The 25,481-nt window shown below is 42.8% G+C and overlaps 1 protein-coding gene across 1 annotated transcript in view; it reads left to right on the top strand.

Moving 5' to 3' along the window:
* LOC311125494 (adhesion G protein-coupled receptor B3-like) overlaps positions 1-25,003 on the top strand; it is a gene marked incomplete at its 5' end in the record, with an annotated part of 30,676 nt that extends 5,673 nt beyond the window's left edge. Inside the window, 11 exons of the mRNA XM_084199540.1 lie at positions 606-672; positions 4,513-4,598; positions 5,738-5,836; positions 8,474-8,645; positions 9,458-9,571; positions 10,079-10,168; positions 13,098-13,137; positions 20,442-21,223; positions 21,820-21,855; positions 22,662-22,766; positions 24,693-25,003. Of these exons, the coding sequence (XP_084055666.1) occupies positions 606-672; positions 4,513-4,598; positions 5,738-5,836; positions 8,474-8,645; positions 9,458-9,571; positions 10,079-10,168; positions 13,098-13,137; positions 20,442-21,223; positions 21,820-21,855; positions 22,662-22,766; positions 24,693-24,881 (1,780 nt within the window). The remainder of the gene's footprint in view (positions 1-605; positions 673-4,512; positions 4,599-5,737; positions 5,837-8,473; positions 8,646-9,457; positions 9,572-10,078; positions 10,169-13,097; positions 13,138-20,441; positions 21,224-21,819; positions 21,856-22,661; positions 22,767-24,692) is intronic.
* Between the last annotated feature and the right edge of the window lie 478 nt (positions 25,004-25,481).

The following is a 25,481-nucleotide window of genomic DNA, read 5'->3' as shown; positions in this document are numbered from 1 at the left end:
AGCATACCTAGTCTCTTATGAGCAGTCCTGCAAGGCGACAGCCAACCAAATCTTTAACTTATATTAAGTCTCTTCTCTGCACAGCCTGAGCAGAAACAAGTGGGTTTCCTAACCCAGACTAGGGTGAACCCTACAAACCTGACAAAACCCCCAAGACAATCCCAGAGGGCATTTTAAAAGATTCTGACAATACCCCATTTGCTCCTAAGTTGTGTCCCAGCTGAATACTAGTACATAAACAATGTTTTAAAACTCTCTTTAGCATTTTATTCTCCAGTAAAACTTTCTGAAGTAGAACCACAGCATATGCTAGCTAGTACTCCATTCACACTGGAGGATAATACAACTGTATGCAGCTGTGCACCATTCATTTGATGTGATTCTGGGTGTTAATTTCTTTGTGGGAGTTGGTTCGCTAGCTGATATCTCCTCTTCTCCTCTCCTCTCCTCTCCTCTTCTCCTCTCTCCTCTCCTCTCCTCTCCTCTCCTCTCCTCTCCTCTCCTCTCCTCTCCTCTCCTCTCCTCTCCTCTCCTCTCCTCTCCTCTTCTCCTCTCTTCTCTCTACTCCTCCTCTCCTCTCCTCTCCTCCTCTCCTCTCTCTACAGCTGCTGGCTATCTCTAGAAGGTGGTCTCCTGTATGCCTTTGTTGGACCGGCAGCAGCAGTGGTTCTGGTATGTATTATAGTATTACAGTATTGCTGATTAAAGTACATATTATAGTATTACAGTACTGCTGATTAAAGTACATATTATAGTATTACAGTACTGCTGATTAAAGTACATATTATAGTATTACAGTACTGCTGATTAAAGTACATATTATATAGTATTACAGTACTGCTGATTAACGTACATATTATAGTATTACAATACTGCTGATTAAAGTACATATTATACTATTACAGTACTGCTGATTAAAGTATGTATTATAGTATTACAGTACTGCTGATTAAAGCACATATTATAGTATTACAGTACTGCTGATTAAAATACATATTATAGTATTACAGTACCCCTGATTAAAGTACATATTACAGTATTACAGTACTGCTGATTAAAGTATGTATTATAGTATTACAGTACTGCTGATTAAAGTACATATTATAGTATTACAGTACTACTGATTAAAGTATGTGTTATAGTATTACAGTGCTTATCTACTCATTAAAAGGGAGAAGGCTTGCAGTATCACTGTATGTTTAGGTTAAGTACTATTCAAGGTTCAAGATGTCTTAATTATCCCATACAGAATATTGGTTTGCAGGCGAGATGAGCATGCATACTATCAAATATAAAACATAGACACTAACATAGGCTACTCATTCATTGCATTGTTGGTTATTCATCCATTTAGTACAACTGTGACTATTTGCTGAAAGAAACGTCAATTCTTAGTAATTATTACAATCACTGTCTACACTCTTAGAAAAACAAGGTGCTATCTGTAACCCAAAAGGGTTCTTCGACTGTCCCCATAGGATAACCCTATGAAGAACCCTTTTGGGTTCCATTGAAAAAACCTTTCCGCAGAAGGTTCTACATTGAACTCAAAAGGGTTCTACCTGGAACCCAAAAGGGTTCTCCTATGGGGCTAGCTGAAGAACCCTTTTGGAACCCTTTTTTTTCTTTTGGAACCCTTTTTTCTAAGACTGTAGCCTCCTTCCAAAATCTTGCAGTTTTTTAATCAAAGCAGTAAGCACTGATTAAATTAAATTCAGAATACTTGATATATCCCACAAGGGGCAATTATTACAATACTGTTGGTACAGTGCTGGAGTTACTGTTTGTCTAAGGAGGTGCCTTTGCTTTAGAAAATAACAGAATCTGCTGTCAGACAGACAAAGCCTCCCTGAAGGCTCTTATGTTGGCTTGAGGGGAGCATAGAGGTCAGGTCTGTCGAGTTAGTAAATGTCAACGCCATGAGTAAGCCATGCAACCCTAGAGGTCACATGACAACACAGCAGCAGCAGCAGCAGGGACTGGAAATAGAGGAGAGGAAGAATGGAGGAAATAAATCATGTCTACGGTACACTAATGATGTCAATCACCTTTTGTATTTCACAAGGATAATAACATCATATTGAGATACTGATGCAGCTAACTGTCCTGAAGTACACAAGTGTCTTTAGATATGACATTGTTCCCTCACCTTATTACAGGGCTGGGGTCCATTTCATTAGAAAAATTGGAGTTGGAATCCAAATTTCAGTTTACTTCCTGTATTGAAATGGAATTGACCCCAAACCTGCCTTGTTTCCCCTCAATGAAAATGTAAATGTCACCCTTCGGACCTTGACAGTGTCCTCTTAGTCTAATGGAGTTGGGTTGGTGAGAGCCAGGTTTGATTCCCACCAGTTACACCTATTTTCTCTATAAACAGGTGAACATGAGAGAGTGTAACTAACTAGTTAGATATTTTCAGTCATCTCTGGGATTCAAAACAGCGACCTTTCAGTTACTAGCCTAACGCTCTTAACTGCTAGGCTACCTGCCGCCCAATACGACTAGATATATTCAGGTTTCCCTCAGGTATATGACTAGATATATTCAGGTTTCCCTCAGGTATATGACTAGATATATTCAGGTTTCCCTCAGGTATATGACTAGATATATTCAGGTTTCCCTCAGGTATATGACTAGATATATTCAGGTTTCCCTCAGGTATATGACTAGATATATTCAGGTTTCCCTCAGGTATATGACTAGATATATTCAGGTTTCCCTCAGGTATATTACAGTTTTTTTCAATTGCTTACACACTAAAATTAAAACTTTCCCACAATTAGCAAAACCTTACACTCAAGGAGCAAAACACCGGCCTAGATTTGCACAACTGTAAGCACATTGTCAGCTTCACACTTTTTGCAAAACATTACACACAGTGATTTGCAAAACACTAAACACACTTGTATGCATTTGACACAGAAATGTATCATGATGTCATTTCCTTGCAATTTCAAAGCAAAGGCTTTCAAATGAACACACCCATGAACCAATTAGTTAAACACAGCCACCAGGTGTGCACACACACTGGAGCTTAATTGTAGACACACCAATCAGGTTTAAGCACTATAAAAAGGCAACAGGTAAGTTCACCTGTCTTTTAAAAAAATGGACGGTGTCAGAGGAAGAGGAAGAGGAAGAGGGAGAGGGAGAGGGAGAGGAAGAGGAAGAGGAAGACCTGGAGGAGGGGTAGGACATGCACAAAGAAGAAGACAACCAAATCTGTGTAACGAAATTCGTGCTACAATTGTGGACCATGTAATAAACCACGGACTAACACTGAGGGAGGCTGGACTGAGAGTACAGCCTAACCTAAGCAGGTACACGGTGGCATCAATAGTTCAGACATTTCGTCAAGAGCACAGGTGAGAAACGTATCTTCTGTCAACAGAAAATCCATAGCTTACTGCATGTACTATATCAACAGTTTTGGTATCTATTCCTGTATCATTTTACAGTAAGCTACATGTATTTTGTTTGGCCAACATAGGATTGAACGTCGAGAACACCAAGGAGGGAGGGGCCCCATATTCACACAGGAGCAAGCGAGAGACATCATAAACTTTGTTTTGGCCAATAATGCAATCGAGGAGTTCTTCTCAGCATGGCGGTGGAAGGTTTATGATCTCCGGCCCTATGTCCAGATGGCCCTCATTCAAGCTATAGTGGAAGCATGTGATCAAATTGAAGCAGCATCCATACAAGAGTGGATTCGTCACTCCAAAAGATTCTTCCCACGTTGCCTTGCAAATGAAAATATAGCCTGTGATGTTGACGAGGCCCTGTGGCCAGATCCAGCTAGGCGGAGAGATGTTTAGGTTATTTTTCTTTGTTATTCGGTACTGAACTGGATATGTAATTTATGTTACAGTATTATTGTAAGCTTATGGTACGTTCAGAAATACTGTATGAAAACTGGAAAATGTTTTGTTATGAACGTTTTGTTGAAATGTTCAGTATTGACTGACTTGAGTACATGAAAATAAATACATATTTTCATTAGTCTGCACAATTGGTGTCATGTGGTGTTGGTGAATTTATTTTGACACTTTCTCTGTGGAAATGCTGAAAGTGTTTTAGGTTGAGCACAGGAGTGTTTAACTGATTCAAACAGAATCAGACCATATGATGGTTGTGGTTCTCTGTAGCTCAACTGGTTGAGCACGGCGCTTGTAACGCCAGGGTAGTGGGTTCGATCCCCGGGACCACCCATACACAGAAAATTTATGCACGCATGACTGTAAGTCGCTTTGGATAAAAGCGTCTGCTAAATGGCTTATGGTTGGGTTTATGTTATGACAACAAAATAAGGTTTTTATAAGACATTGTATAGTTTTGACAAAAGTGTTCAATTTTGCAAATGATCTGAGGTGTTGTGCTACTTCGGTGTAGTGTTGTGCTAATTGTGTGAAGGGGTTTGAAAAACCGGGCCCTGTTTTCAAAATTGTGCTTTAAGCAATTGAAAAAAACTGTAATAGATACATAAAGGTATTCCTTCTCTATAAACAGGTCAACATGGTGATTGGCATCCTGGTGTTCAACAAGCTGGTCTCCAGAGACGGGATTCTGGAGAAGAAGCCGAAGCATCGAGCTGGGTAAGAAACCACCTACAGCAAAGAGAAGCTCTATTTTATTATATTTCTATGACCTGAAGTATGTCTGAAGCAGCTGGGTAAGAAACCACCTACTTACAAAATACATTGTGATACACGACAAAGACAGACAGTAACTGGTTATACTTACGTCTATGGACATTGAAGTGCTTGTTGTTTACCTGCAGGTTGGCTGGACTGTTGACTGTGTAGCTCTCTTAAGATCTGCAGCGGCCTACTTCTCTAGTCCTTTAGTTGACATAATAGTCTGACTCCTCCTCACTACACATTCACCCACACCTTCTGGATGTCTTCATTTTCCACATGGAGATAAGACCTCGTTCTTTACTCTGGCTGATGGGAGAACATCAACATAAAGAGGTCACATCTCTCTGGGGGAGACGACGTGTGTTGTGTGTGTGTGTGTGTGTGTGTGTGTGTGTGTGTGTGTGTGTGTAGACGTGGCAGAATCAGTCCATGATGAAAATCCTTTAAAACGCCCACCGCCTACACACATCCCCAGATTGGCCCTGACTACTACTAACATGATACAGAGAGTTGGAATGTGTTCTTTTCTGTTGTCTTCTTGTTGGTTGGTACACCAGAATCCCTCTAAAAAAGCACCACGTAAAGACTGGTTTATACTTGGTCTAACAACATGCCTGTAGCCCACTAGAATGTGCCAACTGTCCACAGACAGTCCATAGACCAGCCTTATGTCATCTTGTAATGCGTTGTTTAAACACTTTGGCCCTGCCTGACTACTACTTGTGTGATAGAGAAAGTTGGGATTCCATTCCTAGTGATGTTTTTTTTCCCAAACGTTATGTTATGTCGTCCTCTTGATGCGTGTTAATCCTAAAGCCCTCTACAACACCCACGCTAACACACGTCTGTCTGGCTACTACTATATGAAAAGTTGTGGGTGCTACTGTTTTTCCTTAAAAACACTGACAAATTGGCCCTGGTTACTACTAACATGATAGAGAACGTTGGGATGGTGTAGTGCTGCTTCTTCACTACTATCATCACTAGTGTCCACATCTTGTATGATAGAACAGTTGGAATGCTATGCTAGTCCTAGCGCTGCTTCTTCACTAACACTATTTCCTGTTGTTTTCTTGTTGTTTGTTGTCCCACAGACCGATGAACGAGCCCCATACAGGGTTAACTCTGAAATGTGCCAAATGTGGTGTGGTGTCCACAACTGCTCTCTCTGCAACTACAGCCAGCAATGCCATGTAAGTGCTGTCTTACAGTACATCGATGCCTGGCAGGGGGAATTAATAAAAGATTAGCTGTGTGTGTGTGTGTGTATGACTCGTCTGATGGTCTGTGTGTCTGGACCAAGACCTTGGTAGCGCTACAGAGAATAAACAGGGCAGCATATGTGTCCTTGCATAGATGTAGCTGTATTCCTTCCTCAACTGAGACTGCTATGGTCTGATGGTCTGGAGAAAGACCTTGTTAGACCTATAGTAGAGTACTGGGCAGTCAGACAGTAATGTTAGACCTATAGTAGAGTACTGGGTAGTCAGACAGTAATGTTAGACCTATAGTAGAGTACTGGGCAGTCAGACAGTAATGTTAGACCTATAGTAGAGTACTGGGCAGTCAGACAGTAATGTTAGACCTATAGTAGAGTACTGGGCAGTCAGACAGTAATGTTAGACCTATAGTAGAGTACTGGGCAGTCAGACGGTAATATTAGACCTATAGTAGAGTACTGGGCAGTCAGACAGTAATGTTAGACCTATAGTAGAGTACTGGGCAGTCAGACAGTAATGTTAGACCTATAGTAGAGTACTGGGCAGTCAGACAGTAATGTTAGACCTATAGTAGAGTACTGGGCAGTCAGACAGTAATGTTAGACCTATAGTAGAGTACTGGGCAGTCAGACAGTAATGTTAGACCTATAGTAGAGTACTGGGCAGTCAGACAGTAATGTTAGACCTATAGTAGAGTACTGGGCAGTCAGACAGTAATGTTAGACCTATAGTAGAGTACTGGGCAGTCAGACAGTAATGTTAGACCTATAGTAGAGTACTGGGCAGTCAGACAGTAATGTTAGACCTATAGTAGAGTACTGGGCAGTCAGACAGTAATGTTAGACCTATAGTAGAGTACTGGGCAGTCAGACAGTAATGTTAGACCTATAGTAGAGTACTGGGCAGTCAGACAGTAATGTTAGACCTATAGTAGAGTACTGGGCAGTCAGACAGTAATGTTAGACCTATAGTAGAGTACTGGGCAGTCAGACAGTAATGTTAGACCTATAGTAGAGTACTGGGCAGTCAGACAGTAATGTTAGACCTATAGTAGCGTACTGGGCAGTCAGACAGTAATGTTAGACCTATAGTAGAGTACTGGGCAGTCAGACAGTAATGTTAGACCTATAGTAGAGTACTGGGTAGTCAGACAGTAATGTTAGACCTATAGTAGAGTACTGGGCAGTCAGACAGTAATGTTAGACCTATAGTAGAGTACTGGGTAGTCAGACAGTAATGTTAGACCTATAGTAGAGTACTGGGCAGTCAGACAGTAATGTTAGACCTATAGTAGCGTACTGGGCAGTCAGACAGTAATGTTAGACCTATAGTAGAGTACTGGGCAGTCAGACAGTAATGTTAGACCTATAGTAGAGTACTGGGCAGTCAGACAGTAATGTTAGACCTATAGTAGAGTATTGGGCAGTCAGACAGTAATGTTAGACCTATAGTAGAGTACTGGGCAGTCAGACAGTAATGTTAGACCTATAGTAGAGTACTGGGCAGTCAGACAGTAATGTTAGACCTATAGTAGAGTACTGGGCAGTCAGACAGTAATGTTAGACCTATAGTAGAGTACTGGGTAGTCAGACAGTAATGTTAGACCTATAGTAGAGTACTGGGTAGTCAGACAGTAATGTTAGACCTATAGTAGAGTACTGGGCAGTCAGACAGTAATGTTAGACCTATAGTAGAGTACTGGGCAGTCAGACAGTAATGTTAGACCCATGGTAGAGTACTGGGCAGTCAGACAGTAATGTTAGACCCATAGTAGAGTACTGGGCAGTCAGACAGTAATGTTAGACCTATAGTAGAGTACTGGGCAGTCAGACAGTAATGTTAGACCTATAGTAGAGTACTGGGTAGTCAGACAGTAATGTTAGACCTATAGTAGAGTACTGGGCAGTCAGACAGTAATATTAGACCTATAGTAGAGTACTGGGCAGTCAGACAGCAATGTTAGACCTATAGTAGAGTACTGGGCAGTCAGACAGTAATGTTAGACCCATGGTAGAGTACTGGGCAGTCAGACAGTAATGTTAGACCCATGGTAGAGTACTGGGCAGTCAGACAGTAATGTTAGACCTATAGTATAGTACTGGGCAGTCAGACAGTAATGTTAGACCTATAGTAGAGTACTGGGCAGTCAGACAGTAATGTTAGACCTATAGTAGAGTACTGCGAAGTCAGACAGTAATGTTAGACCTATAGTAGAGTACTGGGCAGTCAGACAGTAATGTTAGACCTATAGTAGAGTACTGGGCAGTCAGACAGTAATGTATTGTATGTCAGAGAGACAACAGAACACTAGCTGGTAACAGAGTATGTGTTCATAAACAGTAGATGGTGTTTCTGGTGCTTCTGTATGTCTTCCTAGACTGAGTTGCTGGCAATGTGAATCATTAGTCTGGCCAGGCAGTAATGTCTTCTATCAACAAGAGAGACCGCTGTAGTAGTCTGGCCAGGCAGTAATGTCTTCTATGATCTGATGTGTGTCAGGTGGTAATGCAGACACTTACCTTACCCTCTATCCCCTGTCTCCCTGTCTCCCTCCCTCCCTCTCCCTCCCCCTCCCTCCCTCCCTCTCCCGCCCCTCCCTCCCTCCCTCAGGGCCTCTCTGTGGAGTTCCTGTGTGGTTCTGCCTCTGCTGGCTCTGACCTGGATGTCTGCAGTGCTGGCCATGACAGACAAGCGCTCCATCCTATTTCAGATCCTCTTCTCTGTCTTCGACTCGTTGCAGGGCTTCGTCATCGTCATGGTGCACTGTATCCTGAGGAAAGAGGTAAGGAAGAGAGAGGGAGAGAGAGGAGAGAGAGAGGGGAGGGAGGGGAGGGAGGAGGTAGATAGGAGGGAGGGAGAGTAGGGAGAGAGGAGGGAGGGGGAGGGAGAGAGGGAGAGGGAGAGGGAGAGGAGGGAGAGAGGGAGGGAGAGAGGGGGGAGAGGGAGAGGGAGACAGGAGGGAGAGGGAGACAGGAGGGAGAGGGAGAGAGGAGGGAGAGGGAGAGAGAGGTATGGGTTAGGGAGAAGGGGATACTCTTTTAGTAGGATTCTGTTCATAGTGCACACCATAGAAAAATGATTTTCAAAAATACTTTCCAACAGGATATAAAAATTAAGGTTTCTTATTAGACCAATTCAGATAGAACCTCCCCATTTGATCTATTTTACGTTCGGTGCCAAATGAACATGCCCCAGGTCACACCCTGTGTCACTACGTTTTGTTGACCCTTATACATGTTTAATCCCTCTTATCTCGTGTTGCCCCACACACACTCACACTTCCTGTTTCCCGTTTGGCCCTAACTACAGTATTTATTAGGAGATTATTAGGAGATTAGTGATCTGGACCAGATTAACTCCAGATCACTTTCCTGTTAACTTGCCCCTCCCCTTTGGAAAGTAGCTGTAATTACTGTGAGCAAGGTCAAGGTTACAGCAGGAACAATAGAGCATGGTTTTTTCTTTACTCTCTAGAGTCATGGCCATAGAATGTCAGAAACTAAAATACACATTATATATCATATTATACTAATGTGCTCTAATACTACTTATAATAATAATAATACTACTTCTATGGTGCCTCACTTTCCCCAGGTCCAAGATGCTTTCAGATGTCGTCTCAGAAACTGTCAGGACCCCAGAAACTGTCAAGACCCCCTCAATGCTGACAACACTGGAACTTTCCCCAACGGTCATGCTCAGATTATGGTAAGCAACACCAGTATAACCCTCAACCTAGTGGTGTCTGGTGGCATTTCCAATGGGGAGGACGGGCTCGTGGTAATGGATGGAACGGAATAAATGGAATGGTCTCAAACACATCAAACACCTGGTTTCCATGTGTTTGATACCATTCCATTCACTTCATTCCATCCATTATTATGAGCTGTCCTCCCCTCACCAGCCTCCTCTGCGCTCAACCAAAGCCTATACCTGCCTTTATATTTGAGACAAAGGAGCAAATCCACATTTTCACGAGTAAAATGTTTAATGGATGTCAATGAGACTACGTCTGAAATTGCACCCTATTCCCTATATAGTGCACTACTTTTGACCAGGTAATAGGGTGCCATTTGGGACATAAACCAAGTGAAAATTCCACTTAAGTGGAGGTTAGGATTTGCCCCTAACAGCTGATTCACACTATAGGACTGAACTGAACCGTACTGTGCTGGCTCTGGCTACGATACATTCTTTTCACATTGTCCTTTCCAGTATGTTTCCAGCAACTGTGGTGGATGCGTAACCAGGCCAGTGCAGTACGGCTCGGCAGGGATCGCCTTGGCTCAGCTCAGTGTGAAAAGGGTATAGTATTATATACCCTCAAGACAAGCCTTCATAGCAGGGTTTGGGGTTCATTCCATTTCAGCCAATTAAGGAAGTAAACTGAAATTCCAATTCTGCTGGTTCGGCTGGATGAGGCATTGTTACCCATCGTTTTACAAATAGCTGCTTTAGTTCAACTGTAGTTACACACAGTGTACAGCCGCATGTGGCCCTGGCCCCTGTAATACATTACACACACGCACGCACATGCACACACACACATTAATAAATGAGATCCATTTTCCGTTTTCCTACTTCCTGGTTTCAGTTTGATTGAACTTATTTGTCACTTTCGTCAAGCGTCTTTTTCATTTACAGAGCCCCCTCTCCAGCCCCCCCCCCCAACACACATAATAAAGCACCAGTACTTTGAATGACCTTTGTAACGCCACACCAAATCTCTTGATCCAGCAGAACGCCAACTGCCAACGGCCTTCGCTCATCATATCTATCGTCTGCTCTTCCCATCGTTTGCATTCTAATATCCTAATATCCTCCTACTCAGATTGAATTAATTTCCACCGTTGTAGAATGGTGTGTTGGCTGTCGGGGTGCCCCCGGTTCAATAGTATCATTTGCAGAGAACAAACAGTGATTGCTTCCCGACTGCTGTTTTAGTGCTATAAAATCCCTTTTACATGCGTATTGCCATATTGTTAGGAATGGAGCAGTGAAGAATAGGACCTTTAACTTGACAGTAACTGACCCAAACAGGGAAAGGCAATAGATAGATGCAATGAAACTACTCCTATATAATGATGACATGTTTAATCAGATATCAAAGGATAGGCAAAATATTTTTCTATTGACTTAATCTCAACAATGCATGTAGCTGGAGTTGCTCTAGGTTTCATTTATGATATCATATTGTAACAATCAACTTGGATCTCAAACAATACTACAATATTAAAGTTCAAAGAAATACTATATATATATATATGAAGGTGACTAAAACAAGACAGACTAAATGAATACAGTGAGAAACATCAGCATATTGTCATAGAATGTGTATCATTTCACAAAACCAATTCAAATAGACCCAAAATAAAGTTCAGGAAGAAAAAATCCCAAATAGAATCCTAAAAGAAAATAGTCCCAAAGTCAATCAAAAAGTAAAAATTAGCAATCCCCCTTCAAAATGCAAAAATACAATTAATTCAAATAAAAATACAATCACCGGGATAGATCTCACCGGATGGTTGAGGGAGAGGGAAATCCGGCCTGGGGGAGATTTTCTCACAACAGCTAAATTTCATCCTCCAAGTAGGAGTAAAAATCAACAATAAACAAAAATAATTCCCTGGAGTGGTTAAATCTAAGTTGCTTAAAAGAACAGGTGGCCGGTGGCACCTTAATTGGGGAGGACGGGCTCATAGTAATGGATGGAACGGGAGTTAATGGATTGGTATCCAACACATCAAACACATGGTTTCCATGTGTTTGATGCCATTCCATTTACTCCATTCCAGCCATTATTATGAGCTGTACTCCCCTCAGCAGCCTCCTGTGCTTAAAAAGTTTTCCACACAAATAGAACCTCAGCCAGGTACAAGCCAAACATTTCCCCAAACAGCTACTTTTTTCTTAAAGGGACATGCCCCATTAAAGGGATAGTCTACCAAAATGACAATGGCAGCCATCTTAGCTTTGCCAGTGCAAATAATGCAGTCAGAACTGGCAGATTCATAATATAACAGTCAGAACTGGCAAATTCATAATATAACAGTCAGAACTGGCAGATTCATAACATAGCAGTCAGAACTGGCAAATTCATAATATAACAGTCAGAACTGGCAGATTCATAACATAACAGTCAGAACTGGCAGATTCATAATATAACAGTCAGAACTGGCAGATTCATAACATAACAGTCAGAACTGGCAGATTCATATCATAACAGTCAGAACTGGCAGATTCATAATATAACAGTTAGAACTGGCAGATTCATAACATAACAGTCAGAACTGGCAGATTCATAACATAACAGTCAGAACTGGCAGATTCATAACATAACAGTCAGAACTGGCAGATTCATAACATAACAGTCAGAACTGGCAGATTCATAACATAACAGTCAGAACTGGCAGATTCATAACATAACAGTCAGAACTGGCAGATTCATAACATAACAGTCAGAACTGGCAAATTCATAACATAACAGTCAGAACTGGCAGATTCATAACATAACAGTCAGAACTGGCAGATTCATAATATAACAGTCAGAACTGGCAGATTCATAACATAACAGTCAGAACTGGCAGATTCATAACATAACAGTCAGAACTGGTAGATTCATAACATAACAGTCAGAACTGGCAGATTCATAACATAACAGTCAGAACTGGCAGATTCATAACATAACAGTCAGAACTGGCAGATTCATAACATAACAGTCAGAACTGGCAGATTCATAACATAACAGTCAGAACTGGCAGATTCATAACATAACAGTCAGAACTGGCAGATTCATAACATAACAGTCAGAACTGGCAGATTCATAACATAACAGTCAGAACTGACAGATTCATAACATAACAGTCAGAACTGGCAGATTCATAACATAACAGTCAGAACTGGCAGATTCATAATATAACAGTCAGAACTGGCAGATTCATAATATAACAGTCAGAACTGGCAGATTCATAACATAACAGTCAGAACTGGCAGATTCATAACATAACAATCAGAACTGGCAGATTCATAACATAACAGCATGAAAAGGAAAATACACAAAGGTTTAACCTTGCAAGGTTTTTTAAACTTTAAACCAGACATGTGCATGTGTATGTGCCTGTCACTTCACATCTGTGGCAGCATCACATTATATGACATATTCTGTTGTGTCAAAGCTGAAATATAAATCTGTCTGACCGTATTTTCACCACTTTTGTATTTTCTCCCCCAACAGACGGACTTTGAGAAAGACGTGGACATCGCCTGTCGATCAGGTAAACAACCAGATGGTGTCATATTAAATTAATGAGCTCCTGATTACTTTGCCTATTGAAATGAAAGCCCTAAAAAGGAGTTAGACACAGTATAAAATAACATCCCAGGTTGTGTAACAGCCCACTATCCACATTGGACGCCTGCTGGCTTAATGATCAAAACAGACCCATTTGATTTGCGAAGAGGGATGCATCCCAAATGGCACCCCTATTCCCTATATAATGCACTACTTTTGACCAAAGCCCTATGGACCCTGGTCAAAGGTAGTGCACTATAAAGGGAATAGGGGTGCCATTTGGGACACAACAGAGGAGTGAGAAGAGGAGGCTTTAGTGAAAGAAGAGAATTTGTTAGGTGTCAGAAAGCCGGCTAGCTTTCTGTGTGGGATGAAACGCATTGCTTGGAATCAAAAGGAAGGGTAAGATAGAGTGGGAGAGTCGTGAATCTGAATAATAATGACAGCGCTTATCGTTTCCTTTGTGCCTGTTGTTCATTAACAAAATGGACGATGGGAAAGCGTTGCACTGTAGCCCTGGTTTCGTTGGTTTTGTTGATGACTCATGTTGAAAGTATTGCGTTTTTTAACGGTACGCTGTCTTTTCATGTAAACGTTGTGTTTTTAAGAGTATCCAATCAAAAACACATATTTTGACCAATGGGTAAAATAATATGTTAATGTCTCTATCATAATCTGTTCAAAATGTATTGGAGTTTTTACCCTTGTAGGATGGTCAGAATTAGGGTGACAAAATCAATGGTCATAAATCAGGAGAATATCATGGAGTCAGCTAGGCTGGATGCTGTGAGAGAATTAAGGCTCCCAGACAGGCTTACCGTTGAACTCTACAGACAGGCTTACCGTTGAACTCTACAGACAGGCTTACCATTGAACTCTACAGACAGGCTTACCATTGAACTCTACAGACAGGCTTACCATTGAACTCTACAGACAGGCTCACCATTGAACTCTACAGACAGGCTTACCATTGAACTCTACAGACAGGCTTACCATTGAACTCTACAGACAGGCTTACCATTGAACTCTACAGACAGGCTTACCATTGAACTCTACAGACAGGCTTACCATTGAACTCTACAGACAGGCTTACCATTGAACTCTACAGACAGGCTCACCATTGAACTCTACAGACAGGCTTACCATTTAACTCTACAGACAGGCTTACCGTTGAACTCTACAGACAGGCTTACCGTTGAACTCTACAGACAGGCTTACCGTTGAACTCTACAGACAGGCTTACCATTGAACTCTACAGACAGGCTTACCATTGAACTCTACAGACAGGCTTACCATTGAACTCTACAGACAGGCTTACCATTGAACTCTACAGACAGGCTTACCATTGAACTCTACAGACAGGCTTACCATTGAACTCTACAGACAGGCTTACCATTGAACTCTACAGACAGGCTCACCATTGAATTTGTCATCTTTCTTCTAAAATCCGGAGGACATAAAACAATATAGAGGTAAGATAAATATCGATTTTGAGACATGACATGTAGTATTTTCATATTTTACTATACGCTGTTCATATTAATGTGAAGTTACTGTTCTTTTTCGAAGACTTCTCACAAAAACAAGCATATCTCTGGGAAATGTCAGTGGAGCACTGAGCGAACCGCACGTTTTTTATTTTCAATGTTTTTTACATGTAATTCAGCTCGTGTCGTGTTAACTCAGCTATTTGCGACCGGCGGAAACAACTTGGAAGACGACGACCACAAAATATAAAAATCCTCAAAAGTTTCATCGAGAAAGCTGCACCGCTCTGTCAACAGAGCTCGGTGCTTATTATCGGATGTATTAGGTTATTAAATCCGACTTTTTGGATATAATATTAATGATATGTTAGAGAAAGACCCCACTGAATGATTAAAAACAAGAAAAATCATATTTGTCTAGGTAAAATGTATTTTATAACATAAGGAAGTGAAATGTCATCTCCAAAGCGCGTTTTCTCCCACTCTGGGCCGAGTGGGTGGACACCCTAGGCCTAGAGTGTTCTGTCTTTTGATGTAAAAGTCTAGGCTGGTTTATTGCGATTCCGCCCTCTTATTGAAAACTTTTTACAAGGTAAACTGAGCTAAGCTGAACTTAATGATTTGCAATTTGGGCTCCTTTCACGCTGCCACACACTGCGACAACCTTTTTATATAAAAGCGTGAAACTTGGTACTGTAGAAGCCCACGTCTAGTTCATAAATAATTCATTGCAGTAGACCTAGTCCTAGACTGAGCTGCCAGCCTGCAGACCTACTGCAGACACACTAGAAATGCATTACGTTTCTAGTCAACACAGTAAGTACGAGTTACTGTAGGAAGGTGGGGTTTTCGGTCAATCGACGCGAACACAGCGGTTGTCAGCTACCAGGCTTGGGCGAGTGGTCTTAGCATGTTGTTGTTACAGGGTATTGATAGGGGGATGTGTTTGTTGTGTGAAGGGGTCATGCAAATGATTGCAGTGGGTTATAAGTGATTTTACTGACAGTGAATGAACACGACAATACTAGCCGTCACAGACATTGTAGCAGCTGCATAGGTTTTGCTACGTAATACCCTGCCGTTGTTCCATGCTGTATAAAAGACGAAAAGTACGTTTATGAGTTAGGCTAGATTAACGGTGTATTATGAAGCATACGTTACATATATAATATTTTAAACATGAAATGATTAGCTACATAGAGCATTATTAACACTTATTAACTGTAAAAGTCTAAGCTGTTGGGGGGAGGGGGATACTAAGCTAACATATGGAATTGTTTTAAGATGGTCATACCATGGATCATTTAGCTATTTGATTTGGAATTTAAGGACTCCTTTAGGGTTAAACAAATATATATATACAAAAATGATTTGATAAAATATTGAATTTGGCCTTTACTACTATAGCCCATAGAAACGCATTGAATAACACATTCATAAATGGCAAAAAAATACTAAATAAATCATAAGGAATAAGGTTTTGAAGTGTCTGTCCTATATCTAGGAGATACACTATATATACAAAAGTATTTGGACACCCCTTCAAATTAGTGGATTCGGCTAGTTCAGCCACACCAGTTGCTGACAGGTGTTTAAAATCGAGCACACAGCCATGCAATCTACATAGACAAACATTGGCAGTAGAATGGCCCCACTGAAGAGCTCAGTGACTTTCAACGTGGCACCGTCATAGGATGCCACCTTTCCAACAAGTCAGTTCGTAAAATTTCTGCCCTGCTAGAGCTGCCCCGGTCAACTGTAAGTGCTGTTATTGTGAAGTGGAAACGTCTAGGAGCAACAATGGCTCAGACGCGAAGTGGTAGGCCACACAAGCTCACAGAACGGGACCGCCGAGTGCTGAAGCGTGCAGCGCATAAAAAATATTCTGTCCTCGGTTGCAACACTCACTACCGAGTTCCAAACTGCCTCTGGAAACAATGTCAGCAGAAGAACTGTTCATCTGGAGCTTCATGAGCTCCATGGGTTTCCATGGCCGAGCAGCCTAAGATCACCATGCACAATGCCAAGCGTCGGCTGGAGCGGTGCGTCAATAGACTCTTAACAATAGAACCGCTGGTCCTCCACTGCAACATTCTAACAGTGTAATTAATATATTTAATATATGCTATCACAAAAATTAATCATTTGGTTGTGTTTATGAAGGCCTTGGGCGACATTCGAATACGATTTGTGTATTTTATTTGAAATAACACAGTAGCATTTTCATTAGTTTGTTACTGTAGGCTATATGTCGTTTTGCAAAATTAAAGTGTTTAATACATTTTATTTGAGGAGTGCCTTTGTTACAACTGTGAAACAGAAAGCAGATACGTTGGAACATGGTAACAGTTTATTTTTATAAGGACAAAATAAAAACAAAAAATACCCCAACCACCAAGACACATGGTCAAAAGACACGCAGTCAAATGAGGAAAACATCAGTAGCCTAAACATCATTATAAATAGTGAAACTCGGCCCCAAAAGCAATAAAGGCATTATAATGAATATAAGTGTACATATGACAGCAGTCAAAAATAGTCCATTCTTGTCAGCTCCTGCTTCTGTGCATCTTCACACAACGGCATCAGTTGGATTTCATTTAGCTGTTATTCCTGGTCCTAACAGTTAACACAATTTTAGTACCTTTTCACTTGCTTGACACACTTTGACGTACCTTTGTCTGGTTGTAGTGTGCAATAGTCTCCAGTTTTCTCTTTATTGTGTCCAGTTGTCTTGTCATTCTCACTTTGTTCATGGTGCCGGCCAGACTTGTTTTCTTTGCAAGCAACTTGTTCACCAATGACAGTGAAGTGAAGAAATTGTCCATTGTGACATTTCTCCCCTTACCAACCTAAGGTTCAACAAGCCTTATCACCACATTCTCCCACACTGGCGTCTGCTGCCCAATGTGGATATTTTCCCAGAAATTTTCAGCCTTTCAGCATATATAATTACACACACTCTCACTGTGAAGCCTACCCCCAGTAGGCCAGAGTAGACTGATACGACTGCTTTGATTTGGGTGAACTGATATAGGGTAAATACCATTTCAAGATTAGACCTATAATTAGAATGGATCAATACAATAGAATGTCCCACCCTGTTCTTCATTCACCATTGGTGATTACATAATTATGCATTGTTCGCTTGCCATTGCTCATCAATTCACCCACTCTCCCCCTTTCTCCCCCATTCTCCCCATCATACTTTACTTTTATTTCATCTGTTGTTATAGTTTAGGTTCAGTTTGTCGGGGTGATTATCAGCTGGGCACTGGAGTGAAGCAGGCCCTACTGTTGGGAGAAGGAGGGGCAACGGGGGGAAACCATTCAAAAAAATGACATGCCTTCTTAAAACTGGTTCTAATATTAAGATTGTAACAAGGACAGTGTGTGATATAGACTTCATTAGAAAAAAGTAAAGGACAGAGTGGCATGACTTAAAACATGGCAGAGTAATACAACATTTAATGAATAATGAGCAGTCAAAATGACTGCTTTAGCAGATCTAGTGTTAAGGATTAAAGTAAAATCAAAATTATTTTATCTATCAGGAATACTATCTGGAATAACACCAGGAATATATACCAGGAAATATACCAACAATAATAACTTGCTGTGCCAAGAATATATACCAGGAATAATCCCTCGCCTGCCTGCCCATCCCTCATGCCATGGAGTCATACCACCTCCACCACCCTCTACCCCCTACCCCCTACCCCCTACCCCTCCACCACCTCCACCACCCTCTACCCCTACCCCCCTACCCCTCGACCACCTCCACCACCCTCTACCCCTACCCCTCGACCACCTCCACCACCCTCTACCCCTACCCCCCTACCCCTCGACCACCTCCACCACCCTCTACCCCTACCCCCCTACCCCTCGACCACCTCCACCACCCTCTACCCCTACCCCACTACCCCTCGACCACCTCCACCACCCTCTACCCCTACCCCTCGACCACCTCCACCACCCTCTACCCCTACCCCCCTACCACCTCCACCCCCTCCTTCCTTTCTCTCTCTGCACCACTGTTTATCTCCCTGTTCCACTCTGTGGTGATTCAGGCTGAAAACAAAAAGGGAATTGTTAGGTTTTCTGTTTCTGGCTGTGCTGCGCTGCTCTGCTCTGCTCTGGGCTGGGCTGGGCTGGACACACACAGACACACACACACAAACACACACACACACACACACACACACAAACACACACTGCTGACCTTGTTGTCTCCTTGCAGCCTGTTGGTTTTCAAACAGGCAATTCCCCTGTGGAGGATTCAGAAGGCGAAGATTAAAATGGCCCCAAAACACCTCTGTCCTGCATCCCAAATGGCACCCTATTACCTTCATAGCTCTACTGTTGACCAGGGCCCATAGGGACCAGGGCCAAAAGTAGCGCACTATGTAGGGAATATGTTACCATTTGGGACGCAACCATCAGCTCTGCAGCGCTGGAGAGAAGCACAGAGCGCGGCAGTACAGGCTGTTCTGTTTCAGCTCTGCAGCGCTGGAGAGAAGCACAGAGCGCGGCAGTACAGGCTGTTCTGTTTCAGCTCTGCAGCGCTGGAGAGAAGCACAGAGCGCGGCAGTACAGGCTGTTCTGTTTCAGCTCTGCAGCGCTGGAGAGAAGCACAGAGCGCGGCAGTACAGGCTGTTCTGTTTCAGCTCTGCAGCGCTGGAGAGAAGCACAGAGCGCGGCAGTACAGGCTGTTCTGTTTCAGCTCTGCAGCGCTGGAGAGAAGCACAGAGCGCGGCAGTACAGGCTGTTCTGTTTCAGCTCTGCAGCGCTGGAGAGAAGCACAGAGCGCGGCAGTACAGGCTGTTCTGTTTCAGCTCTGCAGCGCTGGAGAGAAGCACAGAGCGCGGCAGTACAGGCTGTTCTGTTTCAGCTCTGCAGCGCTGGAGAGAAGCACAGAGCGCGGCAGTACAGGCTGTTCTGTTCCTCCAAAAGGGTATTTCTGACTTCTGACAAGGCAGCTTTAGAACTAAAAGCCAGCCTCTCCTGGTTATGTGTCTGGGGTTTGGGGGGGTTTTCCAAGGTGAACCAAACCTTAATAAGATAAAAAGGTGTCGTAGGTATCAGGGATTTCGGGTCGGATTTGAGGAAAGGTTCTCCTGACCCGCTGTTATTTGATGGTAAAGTCCTCCTCAGAGGTTTGTCGGCTTGTCTCGGCTTGTCAGCTCTGTACTTAGTTACGTCAGGAACATCTAATGCCCTATATTGGCTCTTTTGAAGTAGTATCCCTGTGTCCTGTTTGAAGAGATCGGTAGCCAAGTTTTGTCTATTTCATCCCACCTGTGTGAGGAAATAGTCATTAAAGTGTAATATGGACACATCTGGTTCATTGTTTCAAGTGTCCTGGCATTATAATTTCAATTATTTGTTTTGACACACATTCAGAAAAAGGAAATGCAACATTAGGTTCTGAAATCTGCAACAATGGTCTGAAATCTGAATTATTTAAAATAAGCATAAAATGAGAAATAAACAGATCATTAAAAACAGACTGACATTAGTTCTCGGTGTGGTGCATTCATTCCACTATTTCCCTTGTCTGTCAGTATGGTGCATTCATTCCACTATCTCCCCCGTCTGTCAGTATGGTGTATTCATTCCACTATCTCCCCCGTCTGTCAGTATGGTGCATTCATTCCACTATCTCCCCTGTCTGTCAGTATGGTGCATTCATTCCACTATCTCCCCTGTCTGTCAGTATGGTGCATTCATTCCACTATCTCCCCTGTCTGTCAGTATGGTACATTCATTCCACTATCTCCCCTGTCTCTCCTCTCCACAGCTCTCCACAAAGACATGGGCTCTTGCCGCGCGGCCACCATCACCGGCACCCTATCCCGCATCTCTCTGAACGACGAGGAGGATGAGAAGGGGCACGAGGGGCTCAACTACTCCACCTTACCCGGCAACATCATGTCCAAGGTGATGATCCAGCAGCCCGGCATGCACATGGGCCCCATGGGCGACATGGGAGAGGGCTGCTTGGGCGACAGCGTGTCCGACATGCGCCGCACCGTCTACCTATGCACCGATGATGCTCTTCGTCAGTCCGACCAGGATATGGGCGGGCACGGGCACGGCGGGATGGGCAGTGGCCACGACATGGGCAATATGGGCGGTATGGGCAGCGTGGGCGGGCATTCACCCCAAGGCCAGATGATGGAGACGGACTACATCGTGATGCCACGGGCTTCGGCGGCGGCCGGATCTGGGAACTGTAACACACTTCCCACTCTCCTGAAGGACGATAGCTCCACCAAGATGAACGTGGGCATGGGCATGGGCGATACGCTGCCCCACGAGAGAATGATGCAACACTACAAGATGGCACCGGACTTCAACATGAGCCCGACGGGGATGGGCGTGATGGGGGGCATGGAGCACATGAACATGGATCAGAACCTGCAGCAGCAGTACGGGTCAGGAGGAGGACAGGAACACATGCAGCAGAACCTTCCCTTTGAACCCCGCACTGCCGTCAAGAACTTCCTGGCTGAGATGGAAGAGACTGGAGGGCTGTCGAGGAGCGAGACGGGATCCACCATATCCATGAGCTCTTTAGAGGTAGGTTGGATTGGAGAAGACTCTTGAAGTGTTGGTTTAACCTTAGAGGTAGGCTGGAATGGAGAAGACTGTTGAAGTGTTGGTTTAACCTTAGAGGTAGGTTGGATTGGAGAAGACTGTTGAAGTGTTGGTTTAACCTTAGAGGTAGGCTGGAGTGGAGAAGACTGTTGAAGTGTTGGTTTAACCTTAGAGGTAGGTTGGATTGGAGAAGACTGTTGAAGTGTTGGTTTAACCTTAGAGGTAGGCTGGAGTGGAGAAGACTGTTGAAGTGTTGGTTTAACCTCAGAGGTAGGCTGGAGTGGAGAAGACTGTTGAAGTGTTGGTTTAAGTAAATAAAGCCATTGTTTGTAGTAATGTTCAAATTAGAAATTGCTGCAGAAGTAAATACATCATTAATTTGCAGCTGTGTTCAAGTGAGAAGATTGTCACATTGTTGCCGTAAAGGAAAATGTGTTTATTTTGTCACGCTTAGAATGTTAATTAGTTTTCATTAATACTGAGTTATAATTTCTATAGTATTTAGAAGGTCATAACCCCCTCATTTTAACATACTGTATATTGTCTAATTATCCGCAATATGTTTGTTTTGTCTTCAGAGAAGAAAATCGCGCTACCAAGACCTGGACTTTGAAGTAAGTAAACTTACTGGTTGGCAAAGTGCATGCTTCAGGCTTTCGTTGTTACACTGAGCATTCGTGTTTGCCCTACCCTTTAATTTACTATCGTTGTTACACTGAGCATTCGTGTTTGCCCTACCCTTTAATTTACTATCGTTGTTACACTGAGCATTCGTGTTTGCCCTACCCTTTAATTTACTACTACTATTTTGTAGCACTTAAGCTTATTGGAGTAACATGGTCTTGACACAACACAGATGTATTGATGTGTGGCGTAGTTAAGGTAAAACAATCCTGTCAAACTAAAGCCGTACAAAGGTCAGCCAGCAAATCTCACCCACTCTCATTTGGTTCCTCCTCCATCGCTTACGTACATCCATTGGCTATGAGTTGATTTTAAAACTGTTATGCTTTATAAAGTCACATGCACATTTCACACCTGACTTTTGTGCTTTTTCGATGGAAAATATTACATTGGCTGATAGCCCAAGACACAAACGTCTCAAACCACTTTTGTGGGTTTATTCCATTTCTCCATCAAATTATTGTATTCTGACTTTTCTGTATAAATGTGAAAGGTAGATTTGATAATAAAATTGGCCATAAATGTTATGTAATTACTCAACTGGCTTACATTATATGCAAAATCCTTAAAAGACATTGGCCCCTGTAATATGTCTTAGCCTTGCCATAATACCAGTGACAGATGAAATGCTATTCAGAAAGGTGTAGGGGGTAGAGAGGAAAGCACATTGCATTATAATCTCCATCCTATTATTGGCTTTGATTTCCAAACCAAAACGAACCCCTTGCCATTGCAGAAAGTCATGCACACCAGGAAAAGACACATGGAGCTGTTCCAAGAACTGAATCAGAAATTTCAAACCCTGGATCGATTTCAAGACATACCAAATATGGGCAGCATGGTGAGTAATAATACCAGGAACAGGAACAGGAAATCAGCAGTAACAGGAAATGGTGAAGGGCAGGGGGAGATGATTGGTCAGCGGTCGGCTGTTGTAGACCAATTACAGAGCTGGAGAAAATCCAGATGGGGTGATTGGTCGAAGCTGGTGGTTGTTGACCGATTAGAGTACAAAGCAAGATAGATAGCCTTTTTTAGATGTCCATCCGCTCAGCAGCACACGTACTGAGTCATTGAGCAAACGAACAGATCCAGTGACATGGCTCTATACCTAGCAGGCCTGCCAGCTGCTGGTGGTGAGGGGTGGGGGGGGATGACTAGTCGCTAAACGAGAGACTCTGTCTGAGAGAGGGCAGGCATTATCTCATCACAGGCAGTCTGCAGACTCACTGGCTCCATCTCAATTCATCTTTCCACAATTCCTTGTATCCTATCTCCTCGCCTCCTACTCAACCATATTGAATGAGAAGGTCTAAGGTCCCTCCACTCGGACATGGATGCAAGGAATCGAGGAAAAGGATCCTGCTTGGCGCTCTTTACCACCCCCCAGGTGAATTGGGGATTGGAAAGGTTCAATCAGACTATATATCTTAGATGTGTTGAAAATGAGCCCCTGTGAGAAGGCTTTCTGTCGTGGTATTCCATCTCAATTTGAGTGCATCCATTCAAATGCAAGGAGCTGTATCAGTCCTGACATATCACCGGACATGGTCAGTTCTGAGTGAATGATTTCTGCATTGCTTTCTGCCCTGTATCCTGGGAATAGTTTACAGACAGAAATTGGCCTGTTGACCAAAACACACTCAGGCCTATTGTTGTGTGAGAATAGAGTCAGCTCTGCGGCATGCAAGCAGGCAGGCAGTTAGCCCCTCGGCCTGCCATGTCATGTAATCCTCTCTCTCTTCTCTCACATTTCAATCAACCCCACTGCACAGCGTAATTCGCTGCTTGTTGCTTAGTAACCACCACAAGGACATTTATATAGAAAACGACTTCTTTTTTTTTTCACTTACATTTTGTTTTGGGGGGGGGGGGGGGGGGAATAAATGTACTGCAGTGCTGGCTGGGCTGGCTGAATAGCTGGCAGGCTCCAGAGCTACAGACAACATTAGTAACCATTGTGTATTCCCTGACTGCATAGTAACAGCTCCGATAGCTCGCTGCGCTATTTGCCTCCCTACTAGTCTCTTTGTGAGTGTCAGTGAGAGTACATCCAGATTATGGGAACAGAACAGCACACAGTCAGACACAGTGGAAGCTCATCCTCTAGTCCCTCGTCACCGTTATTCAGCTACAAGGGAAAGCGCACTATTCATTTGAATTCTTCCATGATATAGCCTAACCACATTATTCACATTTGAGATACTTTTCATTACCTTTTGTTACTTACGCTTCTCACAGAACCATTACACCATTAATGTGCTCTACCAGAACATTAGTTGAGGTGATCAATGCATAGAGGCAGTACATCGTAATTCAAAGTCTCTGTATAATCCATTGTTTGGCTAAACTTTATAATAACTTTCTTGAATAACCCATTATAGCTTTCATATGAATGTTTATAAATGTTTTAAAGTGATGAAATACAAATGTATTTATAAAACAGTTTATTCATGCTTATTCATGGAAGTTATTATTAACCAATGTTACCCAATGTTTAAGAAAAAGAAGAACCGTGAACTGTGACTAGTGACAGTGAGGCATGCTCCCTTCTAAGTAATAACCCTCACATATCCCTGTGTGTATATATATATATATATATATATCCCTGCCCCTTTTCCTATATATAACATATAAAGTGCATAGGGTATAACATATAGTAACAGTGTATAGTGAACCATGTCTAGTGACTATAAGGCATGCTACCTCCTATGTCCTGCTATGACCCTGTCCATATCTGCTGCTAACCTGTCCCTGTCCTCCCAAGGACAAGGCCATGCCCAACAAGAACCCCTGGGAGAGCTACAACCCAGCCTGTGAGTACCAGAACTACAGCAGTATGAATGTACTAGACCCTGACACCAAGGACTCTCTGGAGATGACCGCAGCGGAGTGGGAGAAGTGTGTCAATCTCCCCTTAGACGTCCAGGAAGGAGACTTCCAGACAGAGGTCTGATCTGATCTAAACAAACCACGAAATAGGTCCAGATGAAGCACACTACTTTTGACCAGGTCCTATAGGCTTCTTTTTGACCAGTACCCATAGGGCTCTTTTGAACAGGACTCATAAGGCTCTGGTCAAAAGTAGCGCACTATATAGGGAATAGGGTGACATTTTGGGTGCACTCCAGGAAGGAGTATATCCAGGAAGTAGAAACCAGGAAGAGGACAACCAGGAGAAAAACGATAACCAGGACATGGAGGAAAGGGGAAAGGATGTATTTTGCACTGAAAAAATGGACAGACTGTCCTAACAGCCTTGGCCTACTACATATCTGGATTATAAAGGAGTATGACAAGGACATGATGTGCCAATACGATTTACGAGGAAACGACAGAGGACAGGAGGAAAAAATAAAACAAAAAATACAACAAAAAACATCAGTGTTACTTTTTGTATTCTCACTAGTGTACTTAGTGCAGCAGGCCAGCCAGGTGGGTGTACAATATTTACCATCATGTGTTTCAGAGTACCCGTGGTAAGAAGAATTGGTTCAAAAAGGTGAAAATCTTTCTAGATGAATAAACCTCAAAAAGCTAAATGAAGACATAATAC

This window comes from Coregonus lavaretus, assembly GCF_964263955.1.
Source record: "Coregonus lavaretus genome assembly, contig: HAP1_SCAFFOLD_1320, whole genome shotgun sequence".
In the NCBI taxonomy this organism is placed as follows: Eukaryota; Metazoa; Chordata; class Actinopteri; order Salmoniformes; family Salmonidae; genus Coregonus; species Coregonus lavaretus.
Note: the sequence above shows the minus strand (reverse complement) of the source record. Positions and strands in the feature narration are given on the sequence as shown.